The sequence below is a fragment of the Stegodyphus dumicola genome, chromosome 4 (genome assembly GCF_044657685.1).
Source record: "Stegodyphus dumicola isolate Sdum_Otavi_A_Nest chromosome 4, ASM4465768v1".
NCBI lineage: Eukaryota > Metazoa > Arthropoda > Arachnida > Araneae > Eresidae > Stegodyphus > Stegodyphus dumicola.
In genome coordinates this window covers 41,786,490-41,809,328 of record NC_140771.1, presented here as the reverse complement: position 1 = coordinate 41,809,328, position 22,839 = coordinate 41,786,490, and the positions used below count along the sequence as shown (strand labels likewise).

The following is a 22,839-nucleotide window of genomic DNA, read 5'->3' as shown; positions in this document are numbered from 1 at the left end:
TGATACAGATTAACCGTTTGACTGCTACATGGCGCAAAAGCCCTGTGTTCATTTGTCTTGAAAACCATGACGCAGTTAGTTATTTTAGAATGCACTCATGCTACAAAGTACGCGCAAGGTCAGACTACGTTCACATCCATGGAGCAACAAATACACACTGAAGCTCGCAGCTCACGTTTTTCGAGACAAATGAACGCAGCACTTTTGTGCCACGTAGCAGTCAAATGGTTAAACAAGACATAGTATGGTAGTTGCAAATTTTTATTCAGAACTTAAAACTAGAATAAAACAGTGAATTTGAAAATTTTTGCATTCATCATTATATTGCTCCCCATAAATTTAATTCTTGTGTTTTCTTTTTCTTTTTGTATCATTCATGTAGAAAGAGCAAACTTTAAAAATAGTTATACAGGGTGGTGCAGAGAAACGGGAAATTTTGAATGTTACAGTTGGCAGCACTGAAGATTCGGCAGTTGTTCGAAACTTTGCACAATTGTTGTGAGCGCATTGCCATTTAGTAATCATGGATCGTTGGACTAGTGCAGAACGTGCAGTAGCTGTGAGAGGAATGTGATGTAGCGAAAGATCCCCTGATCTTAGTGTGTACGACTTCTTCCTGTGGGGATATCTTAAAGGCAAGGTGCAACAATACACAATAGGTGCAATAGTACACGTCCTGCAACAATCCATGAACTGAAGGAGAACATTGAAAAAGAAATCACTGCCATTCCCCAAGATTTGCTACACTGCACCTTCCACAGTTTTCATAACAGGCTGTTAGAGTGTGAAACGCCGAATGAGAGCACATCTTTAAAAAGTAAAGAGACACTTTTGGACATTTTGATTGTAAAAACATAAATGGCATGCTGAATACATGCACTTTACTAAATTACTAGTTTTATGAACTTATTCGTGGAAATGACGTTATTTCGAAATTTCCCATTTCCCTGCACCACCCTGTAGAAGTCATTTGAAATTTAAGACTATTTTGATGCCTTTTCTAAAGTAACTCAAAATTCTTTGTTGATGTTTCTGAGAATTATTTAACTGATTTGCATTAATGTTTGTATTTACTAGTTTACACTTAATTCTGGCATTTTTGTTAATACCTTTCTTTCCTAACTGAACAGTCAGTAACTTGCTATACATTATATCAACATTTTTTAAATTAATATTCATTATGTATTGCTATAAATTTTGTTAATGTCTCCCAAACATTTAAAAAACATAGCTTGCAAAATCTCAATAAGCAATAAAGTGAAGAAAATTACTAATAACAGCATAAGTCTGAAGAAAATTTTAGCTTATAAGAATGTATTTAGTAATTAAGGTATTTTACATAAGGACACTTTTTAATGCATGTGTGATCAGAATTTTCTATATAAAAATAGCTTACTGTACACTCAAGAACTTTCCAAAAATAATTTTTATGTGCATAGAAAGAACACACCATGCTAAATTAATTTTTTTTCTCTGTTATTGCTTGTTTCATTATTTCAGTGAATAAATCATTCCAGCTACTTCTACTATTTTATTAGCACTCAGTTTAAATTCAACAATCTAATTTTGTTTTGAGTACCAAAAAGTGCATAAAAAATTAAGAACTTTTTAAAAATTAAATTCAACTAATGCACAGATTTAAAATTTTCAGTTTACGTATTAATACACAAAGTTTAAATATTTGTCTCTTAAGATTTTTGCAGGACAGGTTCGAATAAATGCATAAAGAACGATACTTTTTCTTATGAAAAATCACATGGTGGTGTTGGTGGTTGAGTTAATGGCGCATAACCAGAAAGATTACATGCGGCAAACACATGGTAGTTTATAAAAAGATAGATAAACTTTATAAAACAACAATTAGCTAAGTCATAAAATCTACATGAAATAATAAAATGGTGAACATTAAAAGGAGTAGGTATTAAAACTCAGCAAATGATATGTAACAAGCGATGAAACACATTAAAATTACACTATAATAAAAGCTAAATTAAATTAAATAATAGAAACATGTTTCTTTTAAGTATAGAAATAAATTATTATTGGCCTCTTTCCCGATTAAACGGTCAGGAGGCAAGTCACACTCGCTAAAATGCTTTAGTCTTAGTCATTTAAAATTCGGACACTCTATTAAAAAATGACGAACAGATAAAATGCTATCACAGTAGGGACAAATTAGCTCCCTCTCTGCTTTGAGAAGATAATTGTGCATGATTCTGGAGTGGCCGATTCGAATACCAGTCAAGAGTACTTCTTCCCTTCGGTTTCGAGTACTTTCCCAAAATTGCACTCTAGGCTTCACACTTCTTAGCTTATTATTTAATTGTGCGTCCCAAATTTCTTGCCATTTATCTAAAATTTTCTGCTTGATGGTTTGGCTGATATCTGAGAGGAATGAGTTGACTAGATTCCTCGACAGCAGCTTTGGCTGTGATATCTGCGAACTCATTACCTTTTATTCCTATGTGTCCAGGAATCCAGCAGTAAAGAATTTTCCAGCAGATACAGTTTTTCGAGACTGAGAATCTGCTACTAGTTTTCTTGCTTCTGCATAAGGAATATTTCTAGTTATTTTTATATTTTGCACTTCCTTCTCAGACTGCCATTTTGGGCAAAATCGAGAGAATACCGTGTGCTCCCCATTGCAATTTGTACATAGTGGGCTGGCACTACAATTTTCACTGTCATGGCCTTCCACAGAGCAACGTGCACATGTGAGTTTGCCATGACAGGACATTTTTGAGTGGCCAAATCGCTGGCATTGAAAACATCGTAAGGGGTCAGGTATGTAAGGTCTTACGGGCCAGTGCAAATACCCGGCCTTAATACTTTTCGGCAGATCATTCGAATTGAAAGTCAGGATTACATGTTTTGTATTGACCAGCTGACCTTCTTTGCGCATCTTGATCCACCTTGCAGCACTGACATTCTGATTGGACAGTTCTGACAAAATTTGTTCTTCTGAGACAAAGATGAGGTCAGTCTCAGATATAACGGCCCAGCTGTAATTCAAGGATTTGTGTTTTGTCACATTAACTTCAACTTGCCCAAGTTTTCCGAGTTTGAGGAGGGTAGCAGATTGAGCTGGGAAAACTGTTTCAATAAGAAGGTCTCCAGAGCGCAGTCGTTTTATTGTCTTTGTCGCCAATAGTCGCTTGTATATGTTTTTGTATCAGGAATGGTGACATTTTTAGAAGTTCACCTTTTGAGTTTGTTATGACAAGGAATGTAGGTAGAGTTTCTTTAGCATTTGCATTCACATTCGTTTTTACTTTTTTTGATAGAAGACAAGTTTTGTATTTTTCATTTGAAGAGGCCATATTGAAGATGAAGTATGATTCGGACCCAGCAGCCCCACACACCACGGAGCCCAACAAGGGGACACAGATTCTTGCACCAGGGCTAACCAGGTCTATATGAAAACTGAAGCCCCACAGTCGGCTTTCCCGAAAGCAGGCACTCCCGAGAGCTTATCCTCAAGCCACTGACACAAGGACTAGTGACCAGCCGATTGACACCCGTGAGGACGACTAAGGTGCCTCCCATTTAGCTGAAGCAGAGGCCAAAGTAGTGTGTTTGGGACAGTACCTCGCCCCTTAACTACCAGGACCCTCCTTTCCAGCGACATGGGTCTCCACGCACGGCAAACACATGGGCAGTTTTCTCGCCACTCAAAAACTAGAGACAAGGGCTGTTCCAGTCTCTCGTGACGAGCCCCAAACTCCAAAGAGAGAAACCACAAGGGAGAAGGGAAAGGAAAAAGTTCCAGCCAAGAGGAGAGGAGACAGAAAAGAGGATAGATCACTGGGGCTCCAGATCGTGACACCCGTCTCACCAACAAGATGATTCCTTGAAGGGCTAGGGTACCTCGGGATTGCCACACCTGTACTCACAAAAGTGAGCCCCTGAGGGGAAAAAATCACATGGAATTTTTATTCATAATATTTTCCATCAAGTAGGGGAAGATATTTAAAATAACAAATACCATAAGCTACTTACATCTATCATATTTTCTTGAGTATTCCAAGAACTTGGAGCTAACTCCTTGGATTTGAATAACACACGAACAACATCATATTTTTGCTCACCCGGAACAAAACCCTTGACACAAAAAATTTCAAAATTACAAAAAATATATATTAGAAAAAGAAAGATGAGACTGGTTCAACAACGTTTTACAATTATGAAATTTTCATACTGTACAGAAAATTACTTTTTGTATTTGGTTACATATATTACAGTTCATTTGCCATATAAAAATGCATGAAAAGAATATAATTTAATTCATAAATTGTGAATCATTCAAAAACAATTTAAGATTAAATTTACAGCTTTTGTGAAGCTACAAAGGAGTGCCACAATCTTCATTTAAACACAGTTTTCTTACATTTATGAATACTGTAAATAACACTTTCAAACTCATTTAAATTTTACATGCATCATTGCTTTATTTGTATTTAATGCATATACAGATAGCAAAAACCCTGATCCTAAAAAAGTTGATTCAAGATTGACATGAGCACTGGTACAAGCAAAAACACATGAATATATGAAGAAAATATTACATAACTTACACCTGGCAATGATAACTGATCTCTTCTTTCTCCTCGCATAACAACAAATTCAAGACCTTTTCCTCCAGATTTTTGCCACCTTCAGGATAGGAAAAAGATAAGTTACCCTTTGGAATTTGACATACAGACAAACAGAAATAAGACAAGTGGAAAAGTTGTTTAAAAGTTATCTTATCACAATTCATAAAGAAAAATGAAACATGATCTGATAAATTAGATCAGTACTCTTAAATATATGCAGATAGACTGTTATCTTATAATGTATTTCAAATTAGATTTGTCAGGTAGATATTCATTAAAGCTAATCTACTTTTTCAGTGTTTCTGTCTTGAATGGAATTTTCATTTCACATCTTCATGGCAACTTGTGATATGGGAATCTACTGACACCCATTAGAAATCACACATAGCTGTAAGAAGGTACTTCAAATTTACTACAGGTGTCATGAGTTTTAACATAAATAAAAAACATAAAAATAATGATTAAATATTAAATGAAAGCTATATATATAAAAAAAGGGGTGAAAATATAAAATGATTTTCTACAGTTAATACTTGTTTAGATGACTATGACAAAGCATTTGAGAGCTTCATTTTTATAAAACATAAAAAGATTTATTTATGTTCAGAGAAATGTATAACTGCAAAGTCACATATATAAGCTTATTATTAAATTAAAAGAAAATTAAAAACACAATAAAATGACAAAGTTGGCAATAATTTCATAATTTAAATTATAATCTACTAAATCTGTTTGAAAATTAACCTTTTTTTTTTTCATATAACCCTTAAATGAGTGAAGTGGATAGCTGTAATAAAATTATAAACATTTTTATAAAAATGCTCCCTAAAATATTAAATTAAATCTGACCTGGTTATTATAACATGGACATAATGATTAGGACCCCAGCGAGGCAAGGCACCACGACCTCTCAACCCTGTTCTTCCATAGATATTCCTAGAAAAATAGTTTTCAATAAAAAGAAACAATAGATTGTGAATAATAAGACAAGTTGTTTTTATACTTTTATAAATGCATACTCCAATTTAAAATTACGCAAAACTTGTTTAATTGAAAATTTATTTTCCTTTACATATACCATTCCATTACAATAATTAAGCACTATTATTCAAAGTATAAATAAAACCAAACCAGATGAATAGCTCAAATAAATTCTTTTTAATGGAATTCCCCATTTTCTCAATGCATATGAAACATACTTTTAAACCAGTCAACTTCTTCATGCTTAATAACAGTTCACATATCTCAAGACACAATAAATTAATATGCATGTTATGTCTGAAGAGAAATCACTTTAAAAATTAAAGCATAAAATGCCATGTTTGCTTAAAATCAAACTTTTTATTAAAAATATACTTCTTTTACATCAATATAATACCAATCATCATGAAGCAGTTTTGAATAGTATTCTCTACTACTACTATGAATACTCTCTGATTCTTATGATGGCGTTGATCACATTTCACGATTAACTTTTATAACGAGTTGAGAGAGCATAAACTTAATAGCCTATCAAGAGTCAGCTTATCCATTTTCAAGTAAAGAACTCAAGAATGACAAGTTCCAATTGAAATACAGTAAGATTTAATGAAGAAACTATTTACAATATGTACATTATTCAAACATGAAATTTACATATACCATAATTTCCGGAAGAAACGCCGCGGCGTTTACGTGTTTAAAACTTAAATTTTCAGCGGGTGCGGCGTTTAGGTGCACTAAAAATAAAATATTTCCTATGATGGTCATTGTGCATAGACTGGTGCTGTTCCCACACAAAAGACCACTCAGTTGCTTTTTGCGAACGTTATTTTGTTTACATTCTTTCCCTTGAACAGACCTACATGCCTTATTCACCCTAAACGAGATCTCAGAACAATAAGATTCTTCCCTCTTTCAAATCAACATTCTCATCAGTTTGAATAGTCTCTCTCCTCTGCCATTCGATGAATCTTCCAGGACCCTTCCTCTCCCCACCCGCCTTTTCTGCAATTTTTTTCAAAGGCGGACACGACTCCACCTGCCTCGCAATAACAAACTCTGACGTATTTCCCATTCAGCATGAATGGATTTTTCTTGGTATTCTGCCAGATACAGATCCCATCAGTTTGGGTACAAGTACTTGTTGAATAGTTTTTAAGTAAGAAGGGAGCGGAAAATTTTTGAAAATGGCCCTAAACAGCACAGAAGCTATACTGCTGGTTTTAAGCTTAATGTAATTTCACATGCTGAACAAATTGGAAATCGAGCAGCAGGTCAAGAGGTTGAAGTGAAAGACAGATGTATTCGACATTGGAGAACTGAAAAAGAACTTCTTAAAAATATGCCACAACAGAAACGAGCCAAAAGAAGTGGTACTGTAAGGTGGCCCAATCTAGAGGACGACCTTGCAAACTGGATAAAAGAGCAACGAGAAAAGGGAATGGCAATTTCGACTGTAAAAATTCGCTTACAAGCAAAATTTATAGCAAAACGAATGAACATGAATGATTTCAATGGAGGTGTACTAGATTTATAAAAAGAAAAATATTTCTGTGCATACTAGAACAGCAGTTGTGTAACAATTACCAATGGACCGGCAGGATAAAAAGTCATCTTTTCTAAAATATGTGACAGCTATTATTGACAAAAAAAAAAAAAAAAAAAAAAAAAAAAAAATCTTCGGTCACAGATAATAAATATGGATGAAACGCTGTTAGCTTTTGACTCTACTGCAAACAGAACTGTTGATCAAACTGGTGCAAAAACTGTATCTGTGTTTATGACGGGGCACGAAAGAACGTTATTTACATGTGTGTTAGCTTGTGCCGCAAACGGTGACAAGCTAAACGATGATCATTTTTAAACGAAAGACTATTCCGAAGGGTGGTGTTGGTGTATTTAATTATGGCAAAGCACACTAGGGCTATCTGCCTAAGGGGAGGGATGCCTTCGTGGAGGACTTTCTAAGGGAAACTGGCTCTTACACATGGGGAAAACTACGAAAACATTCATGCAGCCAGCCCGTTCGCGGGATTCGAACCTCGGACCGAACAACCAGTGTTCAGCGACTTTACCGCTCAGCCGCTGGTGGGCCGATTCCGAAGGGAGATTTTCCTAATGACATAATTATTTGGGCAAACTAGAACGGCTAGATGTGTGAAACAATCATGCATGAGTTGCTACAAAAAGTTTGGCAGTGTCGTATGGGATCGTTTTTCCAGCCAAAGGGGTTATTGATAATGGATTCCATGCGTGCTCATTTCTTTCAGTCAGTGAAAACCAGATGTCAAAAATTGTCTACGACCGAAGCAATAATTCCTGGTTGGTGGTTTGACAAAAATCTTACAACCATTAGATTTGTCAGGTAATAAATCCTTCAAAGCTGAAGTCCGAAAGCGGTGGGAGTGTTGGATGAATGAAGGATTGCATATGTAAACTAAAAGTGGTAAAATTCGCAGTGCATCTTATGAAGAAATTGCCAAGTGGGCAGGAAGTGCATCGAAATCGGTAGAAACATCGTCAATAATAGCAGGGTTCAAAGAAGCTGAAATTATATCCTTAGATAAAGAGACTGTAAACCAAGAGGATGAATGTGACAATCTGGAAGACTTAGATCAGGATTTACTAAATCTTTTTAATTCAGATAGTGAAGAATCAGATTTTGATGGCTTCATATGATATATAGTTTGCTGTAATTCGTAAATAAAATTTTAAATTTCCTTTTGTCATCCAAATTTAATATTTCGTTGTTTCAACATTTTTTATAATATATTCTGAGTATTACAAATATGGACTTCTTTAGTGGGTAAATATAAGTATATACGTGAAGGTAAATATATTTTTCGCATTTATTACCTTTAATTTATTTTTGAGTTATGGTTTCATTTCATGCATTTTTCTTAACTGGTATGTCATATATCAGGACTTAGGTTCAGTTTTTGCATCTATACGGCCCACGACGATGTCACACGCAATTTAATCTATTGCGGCATTTCTGTGTAATTTTATATTTTTCCCCGCCATTTTTCTCGAGTGCGGCGTTTACGCTGATGCGGCCTTTCTTCCGGAAATTACGGTAGTATAAAATTACTCATCATAGGGCCAAGATTGAATACTTCAAGAACAATATTGTAATTGCCGATTACTGCCATGCTGCCAAGAAAGCTCATTTCAAGCGTCACTCTCAAGCTAAACTAAAAGAGTTATTACATTCTTTTTCTGCCGCCGGTCACGCGACCTAGTAGCGACAAGCGATAAAAATAAAGGAAAAATTGACTCCATCGGAGGGAAACAGAAATAATTTCAACAGGCAGTTTAGGTGGCTTCAGCTTCTTTGATCGATATCTTGCTTCTAACACAAAAATAACTCCATGGTGATAAATCTCAGAGACAAGCATATTATATAATACAATTTTGGGGGAGAAAGAAGGAAAAAAAAAAAAGAAAAATTTGAAAAATTTCAGATTTTACATTACGCCCAAAGGAACTTTGTTAATGTTTCGTGTTAACAACTTTATTTATTAAGTATCATGTTCTTCGCACTTAAACCATAAAATTCAGTTCAACAGCAATATCGCAAAATAATTTTAAAATGAGCATACCTTTAGAATTTCCGATACACAGTCTCGCACACTGGAGATATATTTTTTCGTACAGTTTGACCACTGCTCGCTTTAAAATCATTGAGTTTGTTAATCAAAAATTCATTAAAAGTTTACAAATTAGAAAATCTCTATATATAATAAAAGAGTCTGTCAGTGAGTGTGACTTTTGTTCGTGCTGTGTGTAAACCAATAGACCCAGTGCTACAAAATTTGGTACATAGGTGCATTTAGACAAGAGCCAGTGCACCTTGGAGCGATTTTTTCAAAATTCGAATCAGATTTTTTTTTTTTAAATTTTATCTTTTTTGATGAAATTAGATCATTTTGAATGGTTGCATTCTTTTAGAAATGAGGTTTGGGCAACAGTTTTTCATTCAATGCTTTGTATACTGGACTGCTGACTGTTGACTGTTGAAAATGAGGTAAAATATTATTAATTATACTTTCCTTTTCAGAATTTTTTCACTGTTTTTAAAATACTGAAAAGCTTAGCATTTTTTTTTTTTTCTTTTCAAGGAGAAGTTGGTTAATTTATTTATTAGGATAATTAATATTTGTATTAAGGGTCATTGCTTATTTCATGCTGCTTTTTTTCTTTTGATTTTTGGACACACAACATGCACATCCCAATCTTCTCATCCTGATGTGCATGTGTATTGTGAGGCACAGCTGAAAAAATTTACTTCCCCCTCTCTCTTTATCAGCTAATGGCAAAGATGTTTGTATATTTTGAATTATGTTATCCACAAAGCACAATTTTTGACTGGTTATTGCTTTCTGGTGATAGTATCATTCTTTTAGAAATGTGGTTTTGGCAACAGTTTTTCATTCATTGTTTTGGATACTGGACTGCAGACTGTTTTCTCTTGAAAAATATGAGATTTATTGCTTATTTCATTGTGATTTTTTTATATTATGTTTTAACTATATATAATTTTAATTATATAAAAGGTTAACTTCCTTTATACCACTTGAATTCTTAACATTTTGCAATGGGAAGTTAGTTAATTTATTTATTAGGATAATTAATATTTGTGTTAAGGGATATTGCTTATTTAATTGTAATATCTAATACATTTTTATTGAAATTCATGTTTTTTCATTCTTTCTTTTTTTAAATTTTTGATAAAGTTGTTCTGCAGAGTAAAATTCTGTACAGTCTTTAAATTTAATGTTGTTCTCTTTAGGCATTTTTGTGGTACATTTAAAAGCCAGACAAAGGTTGAACGCATAGCAGTTAGTAAATAATAAAACAAATTCCAAATTTGGGTTTCCAGGTGCCCATATTCGGGTGGAAACGAGCGTTATTCAAAATTTGATGTCTGTAGGCACCGTTGTATTATCACAATGCGAGAAACATACATTTATGCAGACTCTTCATTATTTAATTTCTTTATATATAATACAAGGCAATAATATTTGGTGGCAACAATTTGAAAAATGAACAGACATTTATAGTGAACCAATGCAAAATGCCAAAACGAAATTAATAGTTCTTCTGGGCAAATTGCCCCTCTTTGGACTCCCCCCCCGAAAAAAAGGGGGGGGGGGGAGTTTCAGATTTTAAATTACGTCCAAAGAGGTGTTTTTTAACATTTTATGTGTTACCTTTTTCTTTTATTAAATATCATTTTCTTCACACTTAATCCATAAGCTCCAGTTCCACAGCAATATTGCAAAATAGTTTTAAAATTAGCATATCTTTGAAATTTCCGATACAGAGACTCGCGCGCAGGAGATAAAAATGTTTTTTCTGCACAACGTTGCCATTGCTCGCTTTGAAATCCTTGAGTTTGTTAATCAAAAATTCATTAAAGTTTCACAAAATAGGATATTGATAATAAACAAATTCCAAATTTGGTTTTCCACACGGCCGTATTCGTTGGAGGATTACGTCATTCAAAACTCGATGGCTCTATGTACCATTATTTTATCACAATGTGAGAAATATACATACATTTATGCAGATTTTTCATTATTTAATTTCTTCAAATATAATGAAGGACTCTAACATTTTGTGGCAAAAGTTTGAAAAGTGAACTGACATTTATAGGAGTCTGACGCAAAATGCCAAAACGAAAGTACGAAAGTAGTCCTTTGGGACTCAATCCCTTTGGACTATAAAAAAAAAAAAAAACTGATTTCCTGAGGGAAGCACTACATGCAATATATACCAGCTTCATCACTTTCATTATTCCTGCCAAAATGTAAAATTTCTTTATCAAAGATAATTCATAACATTCAAGTTACAGTTTTACCTTCTAAATTAAATCTAAAGAATTCCTTTTTTTAAATGATCAGGATAATAATTCACAACTTCTATAAATGAAATACTTTGGACAAACCTGCAAATTTACATGATGTACATAGTTTATGGCATACTTAACCCTCTGAGCGTTACAGGTTTAGCCTGAAATTTCAAAGTTCCTCAAAATGTCATGAATAAGTGATATTTTCTTGATTTTAATTAAAAAATGACTCTCTCATTTTGTACCTTGATTCCTTGCCTTCCAATATACATCCAAACCAAAATCAGATACCCTAAAAGCTAGGAGAAATTTTCATGTATAATGAATATAGTAGAAGGCAGCCTTCTATACGGAATTTTCCAGCTGTAATGCTGAGAGGGTTAAAACACCATATCTCATTTATGTGAACAAAATCAAATAAAATCAAAGATTAGGAGCAGTTTTTAGTAAGCAGTATGTATAAATACATAATACAACTACAGGATTTTCTTTTCTTCTATTAGCTTGTGAGAAACAAAGTTTTTTTCTTATTAAGCTGGAAAGAACTGAAACCTTGAATACATCAAATTATTCAGAAAACATTCAGCTTGACCTTTTCAAATCAATAGCAATAGGTTTGCATACTTTTCAATTAGTTGACTAGTAGTTTGACTTTATTATTAAATTTCTTGTGTTCTGTTTAAAGTTCCATGTTGCATGAAAATTTGTGTAGAAGTTGTCATTAGACCCACTTTTGTAGACATATTTTACCGATATTCAACTATGATAACATTTTTCATCACATAGTATATTTTTTGAATGCTTTTTAAGTTAAGCTATGAAGAACACCTGATAGTAGAATTCCAGAAAATTTTGATTTATTGATAAAATTGCCGATTAGTTTACAATTTAGTTAAGTATCTGGCCCAAATAAGTAAACTGCTGTATTTGTCTCACCTTGCAGGACTTAAAAAACACATAAGTTGAACAGATGTTTTAACAAATCAATAATCAATAACTCAACCTATGATTGGGCTAATCAAAAATACTCTCTGAAGTTAGAATCTATTACACTTCATTACCATTAGGAATTATATTATTATTGCCATATAAATAATTTGCATTAAAAATGTATTCTATTCTTACAACTTACGTTAGCCACAGAAAATGAATGTTCAAAAATTATATGGAAAAATTAAAATTTTGAAAATTAAATACTTCTACAAAGCAAATCATATCAGAAACAAATATTGAGCATGGGATTAATAATATCAAACCTAGGCACTCTTTCGCTGTCTAGTTTATAAACTGCATTTACTCCATTTTCTCCTATTATCCAAGATGTTCTATCAATACTGATCCCAGCTGGATTGGCAGAAAGGCAGTTCCACTGAAAGACTGGCAGCTGACTATCATCTGAATCTTGAATTTCTCGAAGCCTAAAATATGAAATTTATTTACTGCAAAGAGTTAAAAAATTGATAATTTTTTAAAAATTAAGCTTTTGCATAAAAAACTTAAGCTTCCTGTATCAATAAATATGATAATGACTACTGATGATGTAATGACAAGCAATAACTATGTTTAGCTATAAAAAAGCATTTCAGTTTTCTATTTTAAGAGGAATGCTTTTACAAAAACCACTGCTGATAATACTTTTAGTTGAAAGATGCTGTATCAAGAATAAGCTGGCAGTATTCAGTAGTTTTATCTGTTGACTACAAGGGGATAATTAATTAACCAGTATACTAATAATCCCAAAGGTGCAACAGATATAATGATTATGATTTTGAAGAAAGTAAGACAAATGAAGGAATTTTTAAAGCATTAAATATCTTAAAAATAAAATTTGGGAAATATAAAGACCTTAAAGAAAAAAAAACAGTTTTAAGATTTCAAATAAAGGTTTGACTGAAATTCAAATAAAAGATTGCCTGAAATAATGTCTATTCTTGGAAAGCAAATGCATTTAGCTTTGCAAAAAATGTTATTAAATGTTCAAAATCGGATAAATTTATTTGAAATTAATCAATCTGATAGTTCATCAAGTGAATTAATACAAATATACAGATATATAATACTACTTTTCTTTTTAATACTTCTTGCTTCTTTTTAAATCTAACTCACCTTCTAATACAGTAAGTATTGGTTAAAACTAAGAAACATTTTCATAACCCTGTGCTTATAATAAAGTTTGACTACTTTTTCATAAATTAGTTGAAAAAATGGTTAAATTTAATCACAAAAAATCACTTAGATTTTTTTTATAAAAGTTATTTCTAAACATCTTTGTATTAATTTATACTTTTAAATTGTATTCAAAGTTATATTTTCAAATTAAATGCATCCAATTTTACGCACAGCAAAAGATCTTCATCCACATAAGCTTGAAGTGAAACAGGAAAATCACTTCTAGGTCGAGTGTACGCAACTGGGTCATAATCAGTCCACATAACTTCCCATGGAACATATTTGTCAGGAACTGGATAGCGTTGTACTCTTGTTCCAGGATAAGGTGTGTGTCGAGATAGACAATGTATAGCTTCTTGGCTTTGTAAGCCTCTTTCTGTGCAAAAAACATAAAATGCAGAGATTGTAATTTTCATACATAGCATTTCAGAATAAAAATTATACGCTTTAATTTGCAAAGAAATTTTCATAAAAAGAAAAAGACATCAATCTCAAACTTGCAATTAGTAGCATTTCAGCTTAACACCTGAAAGCTCAGCAACTTTTACCTTTGCAATATCAAAACATAAATAAAAAAATATAAAATCATGCAACTAAAAAATCAAGACAGACTTTTAATAATGAGAAACATTTATTCATTCTCATATTATGATATGCAAATTAATAAAAAACAAATAAAAACTGCAGATTATGACATACAGATACACTTATGATTACTTGACATACATTTGCTTATGATCAGTCAGCAAAGATATAATTTATAGATTAGGATGGTGTGAGAATTGTCAAATTCCACTTTAACAGGACAAAATTTTATTATTTAAATTAATCCGATTCAAAAGTAAGAACTGAGAAAGAAGTTGTTAACTTTCAGAAGTTTAAATCTTTCATTATTTAATATCCTTGACAATTTATTCATCACATAGCAGCTACATTATTTAAAAATGCACAGAATGAAAATTTTTTATTATAAATATATTAAATATCTATGACTTTCATCATTGAAATTTATATTTTTACTTAAGATAATGAAAAATCAAATGGGGGAAAGTTAATTTGTTTACACACTTCATATTTTGAATATTCCTTTATAAATTTATTCATTTATACGAAATATAACTAAAAATGCTTAACAAATCTGAAAGTTTGTAAAAGAGCACTGGAGATGATAATTCATACTTAAAAAATTTTCTGATTATTACCAGTTTTAAAGTTTGATGTGACTACGAAACATTATGATATATTGTGATCACTTTTAACAATGAAAATTTTCTCAGTAAAGAAAACAAACAAATTCTGCTGCATTAGTTCAGTGGGCTACAACTGGCGGCCTCGAAACCAATTTTATGCAGCACGCCAATGCATTTCAGTTATGCAATTGTTTTCATAAAGTTCTTATAGATTTTGACGTGGCATAAATTTATTGGACAGTGAATTGCAATACTATGTTTATTAAAAAACAGAAAAGTGCTAACAAGCATTTTAGCAGCCATTACATCTAAATGAGCTCAAAGTTAGCACTAGTACACAGCCAAAAGTACATATGTAATGAATATATATAATAATGCTCAGACAGACCCGCAGAAGTAAGTTAATGAGAAAAAAATTCTAATCATTGCATCTCAGAAAGAGAGAATTTAAAATATTAAAATCAGAAACATATAGATTGTGTTTATATGCATTATTGCTATTGAATGAAAAAGAAACAGAATGAATAGATTTTGATGTAGGTTAAATAAAAAAGTTACAGAATTTGTGTACTTGTATGCCAAGCTAAATGACTAGGCTAAGGTAGGACAAGGGTACAATTACTATATTTGTTTTCCAGCTGACAGTACGCAGCCCCTCTCCAATAAGTTGGTACCTTCACTTTCCTTTAGTGAGACAGTAGTTTGTAAGCTGGAAGAAGCTATGCAATTCATATTGCCAAATAGATGAAAACAAACATATGGCTAGTAAAACCAATTACTTGAGCTTGATGTTAAAACTACATTACATCAATACCAGAAACTGTGCAAAACACGAATGCTGCTTTCATGTAAAAATTCATCCTGTTGAATTTATGTTGCAAACAAAATTATAATTATGATTTTAATTAAATTAAATTGCAAGCTACGCTTTTAACAAAGGGTAAAAGAAAAGTGAGAGAAAGAGATGTTTTTCAAGATAAATGGGACATAAATAAATGTACTTTTGGGTATTGTGTGCAATTACACTGTGTTTTATTTGTAATAACAGAATATCAGTTCCAGAAGAATATAACTTACATTGCCATTAATGAAACAAATCATAAAGAAAAATTAATCTAGCTTACAACAGCAAAATGTTTTTATAGAATCAAATATATCAAGTGAAGCTATAGTTCATACAAGTTTTGCTTCCAAACACATCACTGCTAAAAGATCAAAACCATTTAGTGATGGTTAATTTATTAAGAATGGGTATAAGCATGATAAATTTGATTACATTTGAATTTCTTTGTACTGACAAACAACAATGCACAAATATTAATTTGTCAACCAACACAGTAGCAGATCATATTAACAAAATTGCCAGTGATTTATGACGTCAATTAAATGAAAAAAATATAGATTCTGCAGCATTCTTAATAGCAGTTGAAGAGAGCACTGACATCACGTGTATAGCATAGCTTGCCGTTTTCGTACAGGTGCTACTGATGAATTTGTAGTAGTTGAGAAATTATTGGAAATAATTTCTATGAAAGGAAAAACTGCTGAACACAATTATTTTTTTCCAAAATAAAAACTGTAATAAATAAATCTGGATTTGCAAGTGATGATGCACCTGCTAGGGTCAGTAAAAAGAATGGGAGTTGTGGTAAAATTAAGAAACAGAATGAAAGAAGAAAATTTTCAGCACAGTTTTGCACTGTACTTTGTTTTATTCATCATGAAACCTTTTGTGCCAAAAGTTTGCAAATGAGCGATATTATGTAATCGGTAATTAAAACGATAAACTTCATACATGGACGAGCTCTGAATCACCAAGAATTAGCTGTATTATTTGAAGAAATTGAAAGTGAGCATGGAGAAATGATTTATTATAATGAGTTGAGATGCTTAAGTCAAGGAGCTGTATTAAAATGATTTACTGATTTAATAAATGAAATCAAATTTTTTTCATTATGCAAAAGAATAAAATCATCAACGAGCTACATAATGACACATGGATAACAGATTTAGCACTTGTTATTAATTTAACCAGCTATTTAAATATTCTCAAAAAAGACCTGCAAAGAAACCATAAATTTATCACAGACATGAAAGCTTCTATTAAAGCTTTTAAACAGCAAATATGGAAAACACAAATGAAATAAAAAAATTCTGCACATTTTTCTACATTTCGAATCCTTTCCTATAATTCCAAATAAAAAATCTCAAGAATATGCAAAAATAGCATTATTGCAATCAGAACTTGAAGGCAGAATTAAAGAATTTTATGATTTGGAGTCAGATTTTTAAATTACTTTTATTACTATTAAAAGCTGATGTAAATAAATACCAGAAAATCAGATATGAAGATACAGATCTGACTAAATTTTATTTGTGCTCGTCACAAGATAAAATATTCTTAGCTGCAAATTTTGAAACATGAATAATCACTTTAACTGGGAGAACTTTTGTATGCAAACAGTTTTTCCACATCTGAAAATTAACAAGTGTAACAAAAGGGCTTGACTGACTGATGAGCAACTACTACTCCATGATGTAGATAGTTTCTAGAATTTTTTCTTCAAGGTGACAAATATTTTCAGACTCTAAATGCCATGAAGTGTCAAGCTGCAGTAAAAAATAGAAAAATGTATAATTATTTACATATAATCATACATATTTTTTCTCCATGTGTTGACAAAATATTTAATACATAAAGGAAAGAGAATAGGATGTCGTTTTTTTATTCTCAAGTTTTGTTCCTTTGAAAATTTGGCAGGTTTTTCACAATTTGTTCAAGTATATGTTAAAAGTAAGTTATTTGGTCGTTGATTTAACACATTACAGTTACTAATTCAGAAGTCAAACAACAAAAATCAGTGTTATATTTTCAAATTTTCACAGGACTAATTTCGATGGTTTTACCGAACCACCATCGTCAGCTTTGTTGTTTGACTTCTGAATTAGTATTTGTTTGGTGTGTTATTGTGTCTTAATATTACAGTTACTTGAAATAAATATCAGTAAAAAATTTAATATTTAGTTGCTAGTACATTTGAATTTTGAAATGTAACCAAGAGAAATTTGTTAGAGGTAGAATATAAGCATGATAAATTTGAATTTTTCCTTTGTGTTAGTTTTATTGATGTTCCTGAGTGTTTCGATAAACATTTAGAAAGTAAAATTTGAAATTAAATCAATTATTTGAAATTTAGTTAAAACATTTTGTCCTGCCAGCTGTTCTTCAGGTCACACATGCCATTTGAGTTTGAGAATACTGCATTAATTAATTAAAAAATTATCTTACTGAGCTCTAATTTTTTAAAAAAACAAAAAAGATTTAAATTTGCATGTTGACAAAATTCTTTCATTTATTCAATAACTTTTTTTTAGATCAGTCTTTTATTACAAATTATGCAACATACTTTAAACACACTGAATATAATAAAATACTGTTACCATTAATCAGGATATTTTATTTGCTACCATCCATGAAGAGATGATAGATAAAGATAAAAAAATGATAATACTATGCATAAAATTTTGAGAAAAAGTAAAAAATATACCATTAATTTTCTCAGTGATATGCTTAATATTTTCTAAATACACATGAGAGTAATTCATCATACGATCTAGTTCTTTCATACGGCTTTTCAACTGATGCATGACTTTCTTCTGATAATCAACATCTTCAGTAATTGTCATTATACTGAAAAAAATAAACAAACTTAAGCACACAAACAAGAAATTGATTTATGCAATTTTATTTATGAAGTACAAGCTTTTAACTTAACATTTTATTTTTATAGTATATGGATATTTTTATATTAAAATACAGATGCAAAAATTATTACATGTTACTACAAGATGAGTCTTAAAACTACAATTAAAAAACATATGAAGATTTCAATTCCTCTTAAAAAACACAGACTAATAAAAACAAAAAGTAATTATTAAAAATAAAATGTAATAATAAATACTAATAAAGAAGTAAACATAATTTTATGAAATTAGAACTGATTTATGAAGAGTAAGAAATTCAGAGTATTTTAGTATTGTGCAATTTAAAAATTTCATCAATACATCTAAAGACATACAACTCCAACTAATTTTTTAAATCTTCTACAGCAAAAATTTTTTATTACAATTACTCATCTAACATAGTCAGTAAAAAAAAAGAAAAAATATACAGTTTTAATAAGTTTAGCTAGTAATAATAATAGCAAAGATGAAGAATTGTATTTATTGCTTTTATCACTTCATTCATTAATCAATAACAGATTACATTTGAATGAAAATTTAAATATTTTATGTTTTGCAGAGTGGCAACACAAAGGCATGTAGAAGATAAAAATACTTTATTTCAGGCAGGGGCAACACATTTTATTTAAATTGCCAAGTTCCCATATTAAATTTGGAAAATAATAATCTTGCACTATTCTGAGTAACATATTTCTTTTAAATTGTGGAATTTTCTAATTAAATATGAAACATAAACAACTTTGACAAGCGACAACACACATCTTCTGAGCTGTTAAGTATGTTAATAAAAAATTCATTAAATTCACAAAGAATATAAAATAACTGAAAACCAGATTCAAAATTTTGGCTTCGAGATGCACATGTTCAGTAATGGACTCTGTGTATTCAAAATTCACTTGCTAGAGGTGCCACTGTTTTACCCACAATATAAGGAACACATGGACATACATACAGACAGATTATTCATGATTTAATAACAGAGATGGCTTTATATTCCAGTTTAAAAAGGCTAATCCAAAATAAAATTTTAAGAGCCTTTAGAGACAAACAATGATAATATAAGTTCAAAATTCTCAAAGATTTCTGAGTACAATACTAGTATAGTATTTAATATATATTTGGAGAAGATTCTTCATGAAAAAATTCAACATGAATCTCTTCTATAATATTAATCTGCTTTTAAAATATTTTATTCAATTCACTTTTCATATTAAAAAAATTAAGATCTTTAAATTTTTCTTAAAACAGTAATTTCTTTTCACTTGCTACTGAAAATCTGAAAATATGTGGACATATTCTTTGATTACATAAGTTTTCTTATTTCATCATATTTATTTCACTAAAAGAGATCAACACTACTACCTCTAATGCTTTTCTAGCCACTAATTTCTGTCACTAAAAATTTATTCCTGATCATATAATTAAATTTGTTAATTTCCTTTACTATGAAAACAATTCACATGAAAAATAAAATACTTTGCTTTTTCTCAAATACCCTATTTCCAAATATTTATACCATATTTAATTAAGCTCTATTATATTAGAAAATTAAAAAACAATTAAATTATTTTAATAATTTCCCTAAAGTAAATAAAAAGAATAATAAAATAATTAGAAGTAAAATAAAAGAGATATGAAAAATTCTGCAACTACTGTAAAAAAGATATTTTCATATCTACTAAATTTCTTCACATAGAATAAGATATATATTGATTAATATATGTATATACTTCCCATATAAACCAATGAAATAATCATTTTCCTTTTATCTTCATTATTCAAATGAAAAAGTGATGACAGGTAAATCCACCCCTCTAAATTAAGAACAGTAATTTAAATATCAAGCCCAGTCAAATACTTTCCAAAGCTGTGATGCTTTTTAAGTAATTATTTAAAAGGCTCCCAGGTAATACTCCTTCAGTTTTCAAAGATTAAATTAAATTATCTGATTAAGGAAAAACACTTTATAGACATTAGCTTATATCCTTCACAGAAGGTTTTTCCAATGGAACATGTTTGATATTTGCATTACACATATGGGAAAAAACGAAAACTTTATGCAGCTATAATGTTCAATAATTAGAATAAATATAAACACATTCCCAGTGCTTCTTGCATTAAGTTATTGCAAGATTTTCATAAATGCAATTTACATATAGTAACTTACACTCATGAGACCCAACTGAACTTTTTAAACGCATCCATTTAAAAATTCATTGCAAGCTATACTGCATAGATCTGTTACATTATAACTTGGGACTTTTAAAATTATAAATAAATTTGTAAAATACATATACTTAGCAAAATACTAAATAAGAACCATTGCCTTTGACTGAATTGCCTTTAGAATTTCCCCATGCTTGCCAATAAATTCTGACAATCTTTTAATTAACCTATTAAAACCGGGCTTAAATTCTCATAATATAAACCTTTAGGACAGCGCGATCCAAAACACTTTTCTCTCCTCCTTCACTGTTCCCTAATGAGAAAAGTTGTTAGGCTGGTCATTTGTCCCCTCCATCGATGAAGTAAAATTTACATGTTTGTCGGACTCTAGACAATAGTCTAGAATAGGTTACTATATTTGCAACTTTTTCGAGGTTTATTTTAATTTAATTTAAACTCTATAACATTTACTATTTCTGATCAATCTCAGTAATAATTTGTGAATTTTGTGTCTTTGTTTCTACTAGAAATTAGGAAACTAACATAATTTGGGAAAATATAACAAATATGAAGTAGCTTTATGTGCTTGTAGGTCGGAATGCAATATTTGATAATCTATTTTCATTAATAAAATAATAGTAATTTATAATTTAATGAAATAATGATAAGGAATTCATAATAATATTCATTACTATTACATGATTAGAATATGATTCATTACTGTTAGATTTTGAAATAAACTTAAAACAATAATAAAGCTTTAAATCTGTTTCTTTTTTCATAATTTTCTTATTGTAATATAAAAAAGAAAACCAGAGATATATTAGTTGTTTGATTATTTAACTTTAACAAATATTACTTTGGACTATCGGGGTAAAGAAGGTATATCTGTAAAGAGAATTTTCTTTACAAAATCGGATATTGCTTATGTTAGCAGGGAAAATATTCTCCAAATATCCATATAATCAATTCATTTTATACCTGCAGTGTGAAGTGAAGTCTGATAAGGTAATTTCTTAAATCTTTGCATTTTCGTGGTGTCTGTAGGCTTCTTTTTAATATTTGCTGAAGAGAATTTTAATCTATGATTTAAAATTTTAGAAAATATAGATTTATCAAAAATATTTTTCAGAACAGTTTTAAATGTTTATAAAGAATTCTACATAAATTTTGTTTCATAGGCTGATTTCGTTCAAAATCATCATTATATGTTTGATTTTTCCTCGATTTTAAATGAAATGGATATACATCTTCTACATAATAAATTTTCTAATTTATTTAAAAAAGATTAATCTTTCATACTTTCAAAATAATAAGGGCATACTGGGTGTTGACACTTACAGTGTAGGAAATATGTTTTTTATATTTCAGTGATCAAAATGGTTAGCCAGGAATATTTTCAAAAGAAAATAAAAAAAATTGTTTATAACAAATTTTTCCATAAAGTATCCTCTTATGTGTGAAACATTATGTGAAAAATTGGTGCATCAATTATCCATGGACCAATAATTTCGAATGCTGTCTTTATCAATACGTCCCCCTAATCCAAAAAATTTCTGAAGCTCATCAGATGTAACTGGCGTCCAGTGGCTTTCATGCTTTCTTTTTTCGCTTATATTTAGCCGCAACTCTAAGATTTGAGAAGCATATTGATTAGTTTCTCTGGTTAAAGTTTTAAACAGTTCAAATGAAAATTTAAAAAAATGAACAGCAAGTTGAGTTTCCGAAAATTCAGTCTTTATACCAGGATTACCAATAAAGGTCAATATGTTAGCTTTCGCAAGCTCATTTGGTTGTTTCCATTCAAATAAATTATTAGCGTTGCTTTTGAAGTCATCAGCACTTTTATCTTCATTAAAAGATTGATTAAAATGTATTTCTTCTGTATCTGAACAGTGCGAATCTGTGTCAATAAAGTTTCCCCTTCTAAATCTCTTAGAAACTTATTAATTTTCTCCTGACTGAGACCTTTGAAATGAGGTGCCATAATAAGAACTGAATAAGAGCATGAGGAAAAAAGTTACACTGAAATCACAAGAAAAAGTTTTTATGTTTGAAAGAGAGATAGCATCTGTTTTAAATTAAGACACAATAACACGCCGAATAAATACTAATTCAGAAGTCAAACAACAAAAATCAG

The 22,839-nt window shown here is 30.7% G+C and overlaps 1 protein-coding gene across 5 annotated transcripts in view; it reads right to left on the bottom strand.

The window, feature by feature from the left end:
- Positions 1-22,839, bottom strand: part of LOC118181920 (transient receptor potential cation channel subfamily M member-like 2) — a 248,503-nt gene that overhangs the window by 6,228 nt on the left and 219,436 nt on the right. For all 5 annotated transcript variants that reach the window (XM_085814764.1, XM_085814766.1, XM_085814765.1 and 2 more), the window contains 6 exons: positions 18,338-18,480; positions 13,771-13,975; positions 12,687-12,848; positions 5,445-5,531; positions 4,575-4,653; positions 4,000-4,101 (listed from right to left, as the gene is read on the bottom strand). In XM_085814764.1, coding sequence (XP_085670890.1) covers positions 4,000-4,101; positions 4,575-4,653; positions 5,445-5,531; positions 12,687-12,848; positions 13,771-13,975; positions 18,338-18,480 — 778 coding nt within the window. The remainder of the gene's footprint in view (positions 1-3,999; positions 4,102-4,574; positions 4,654-5,444; positions 5,532-12,686; positions 12,849-13,770; positions 13,976-18,337; positions 18,481-22,839) is intronic.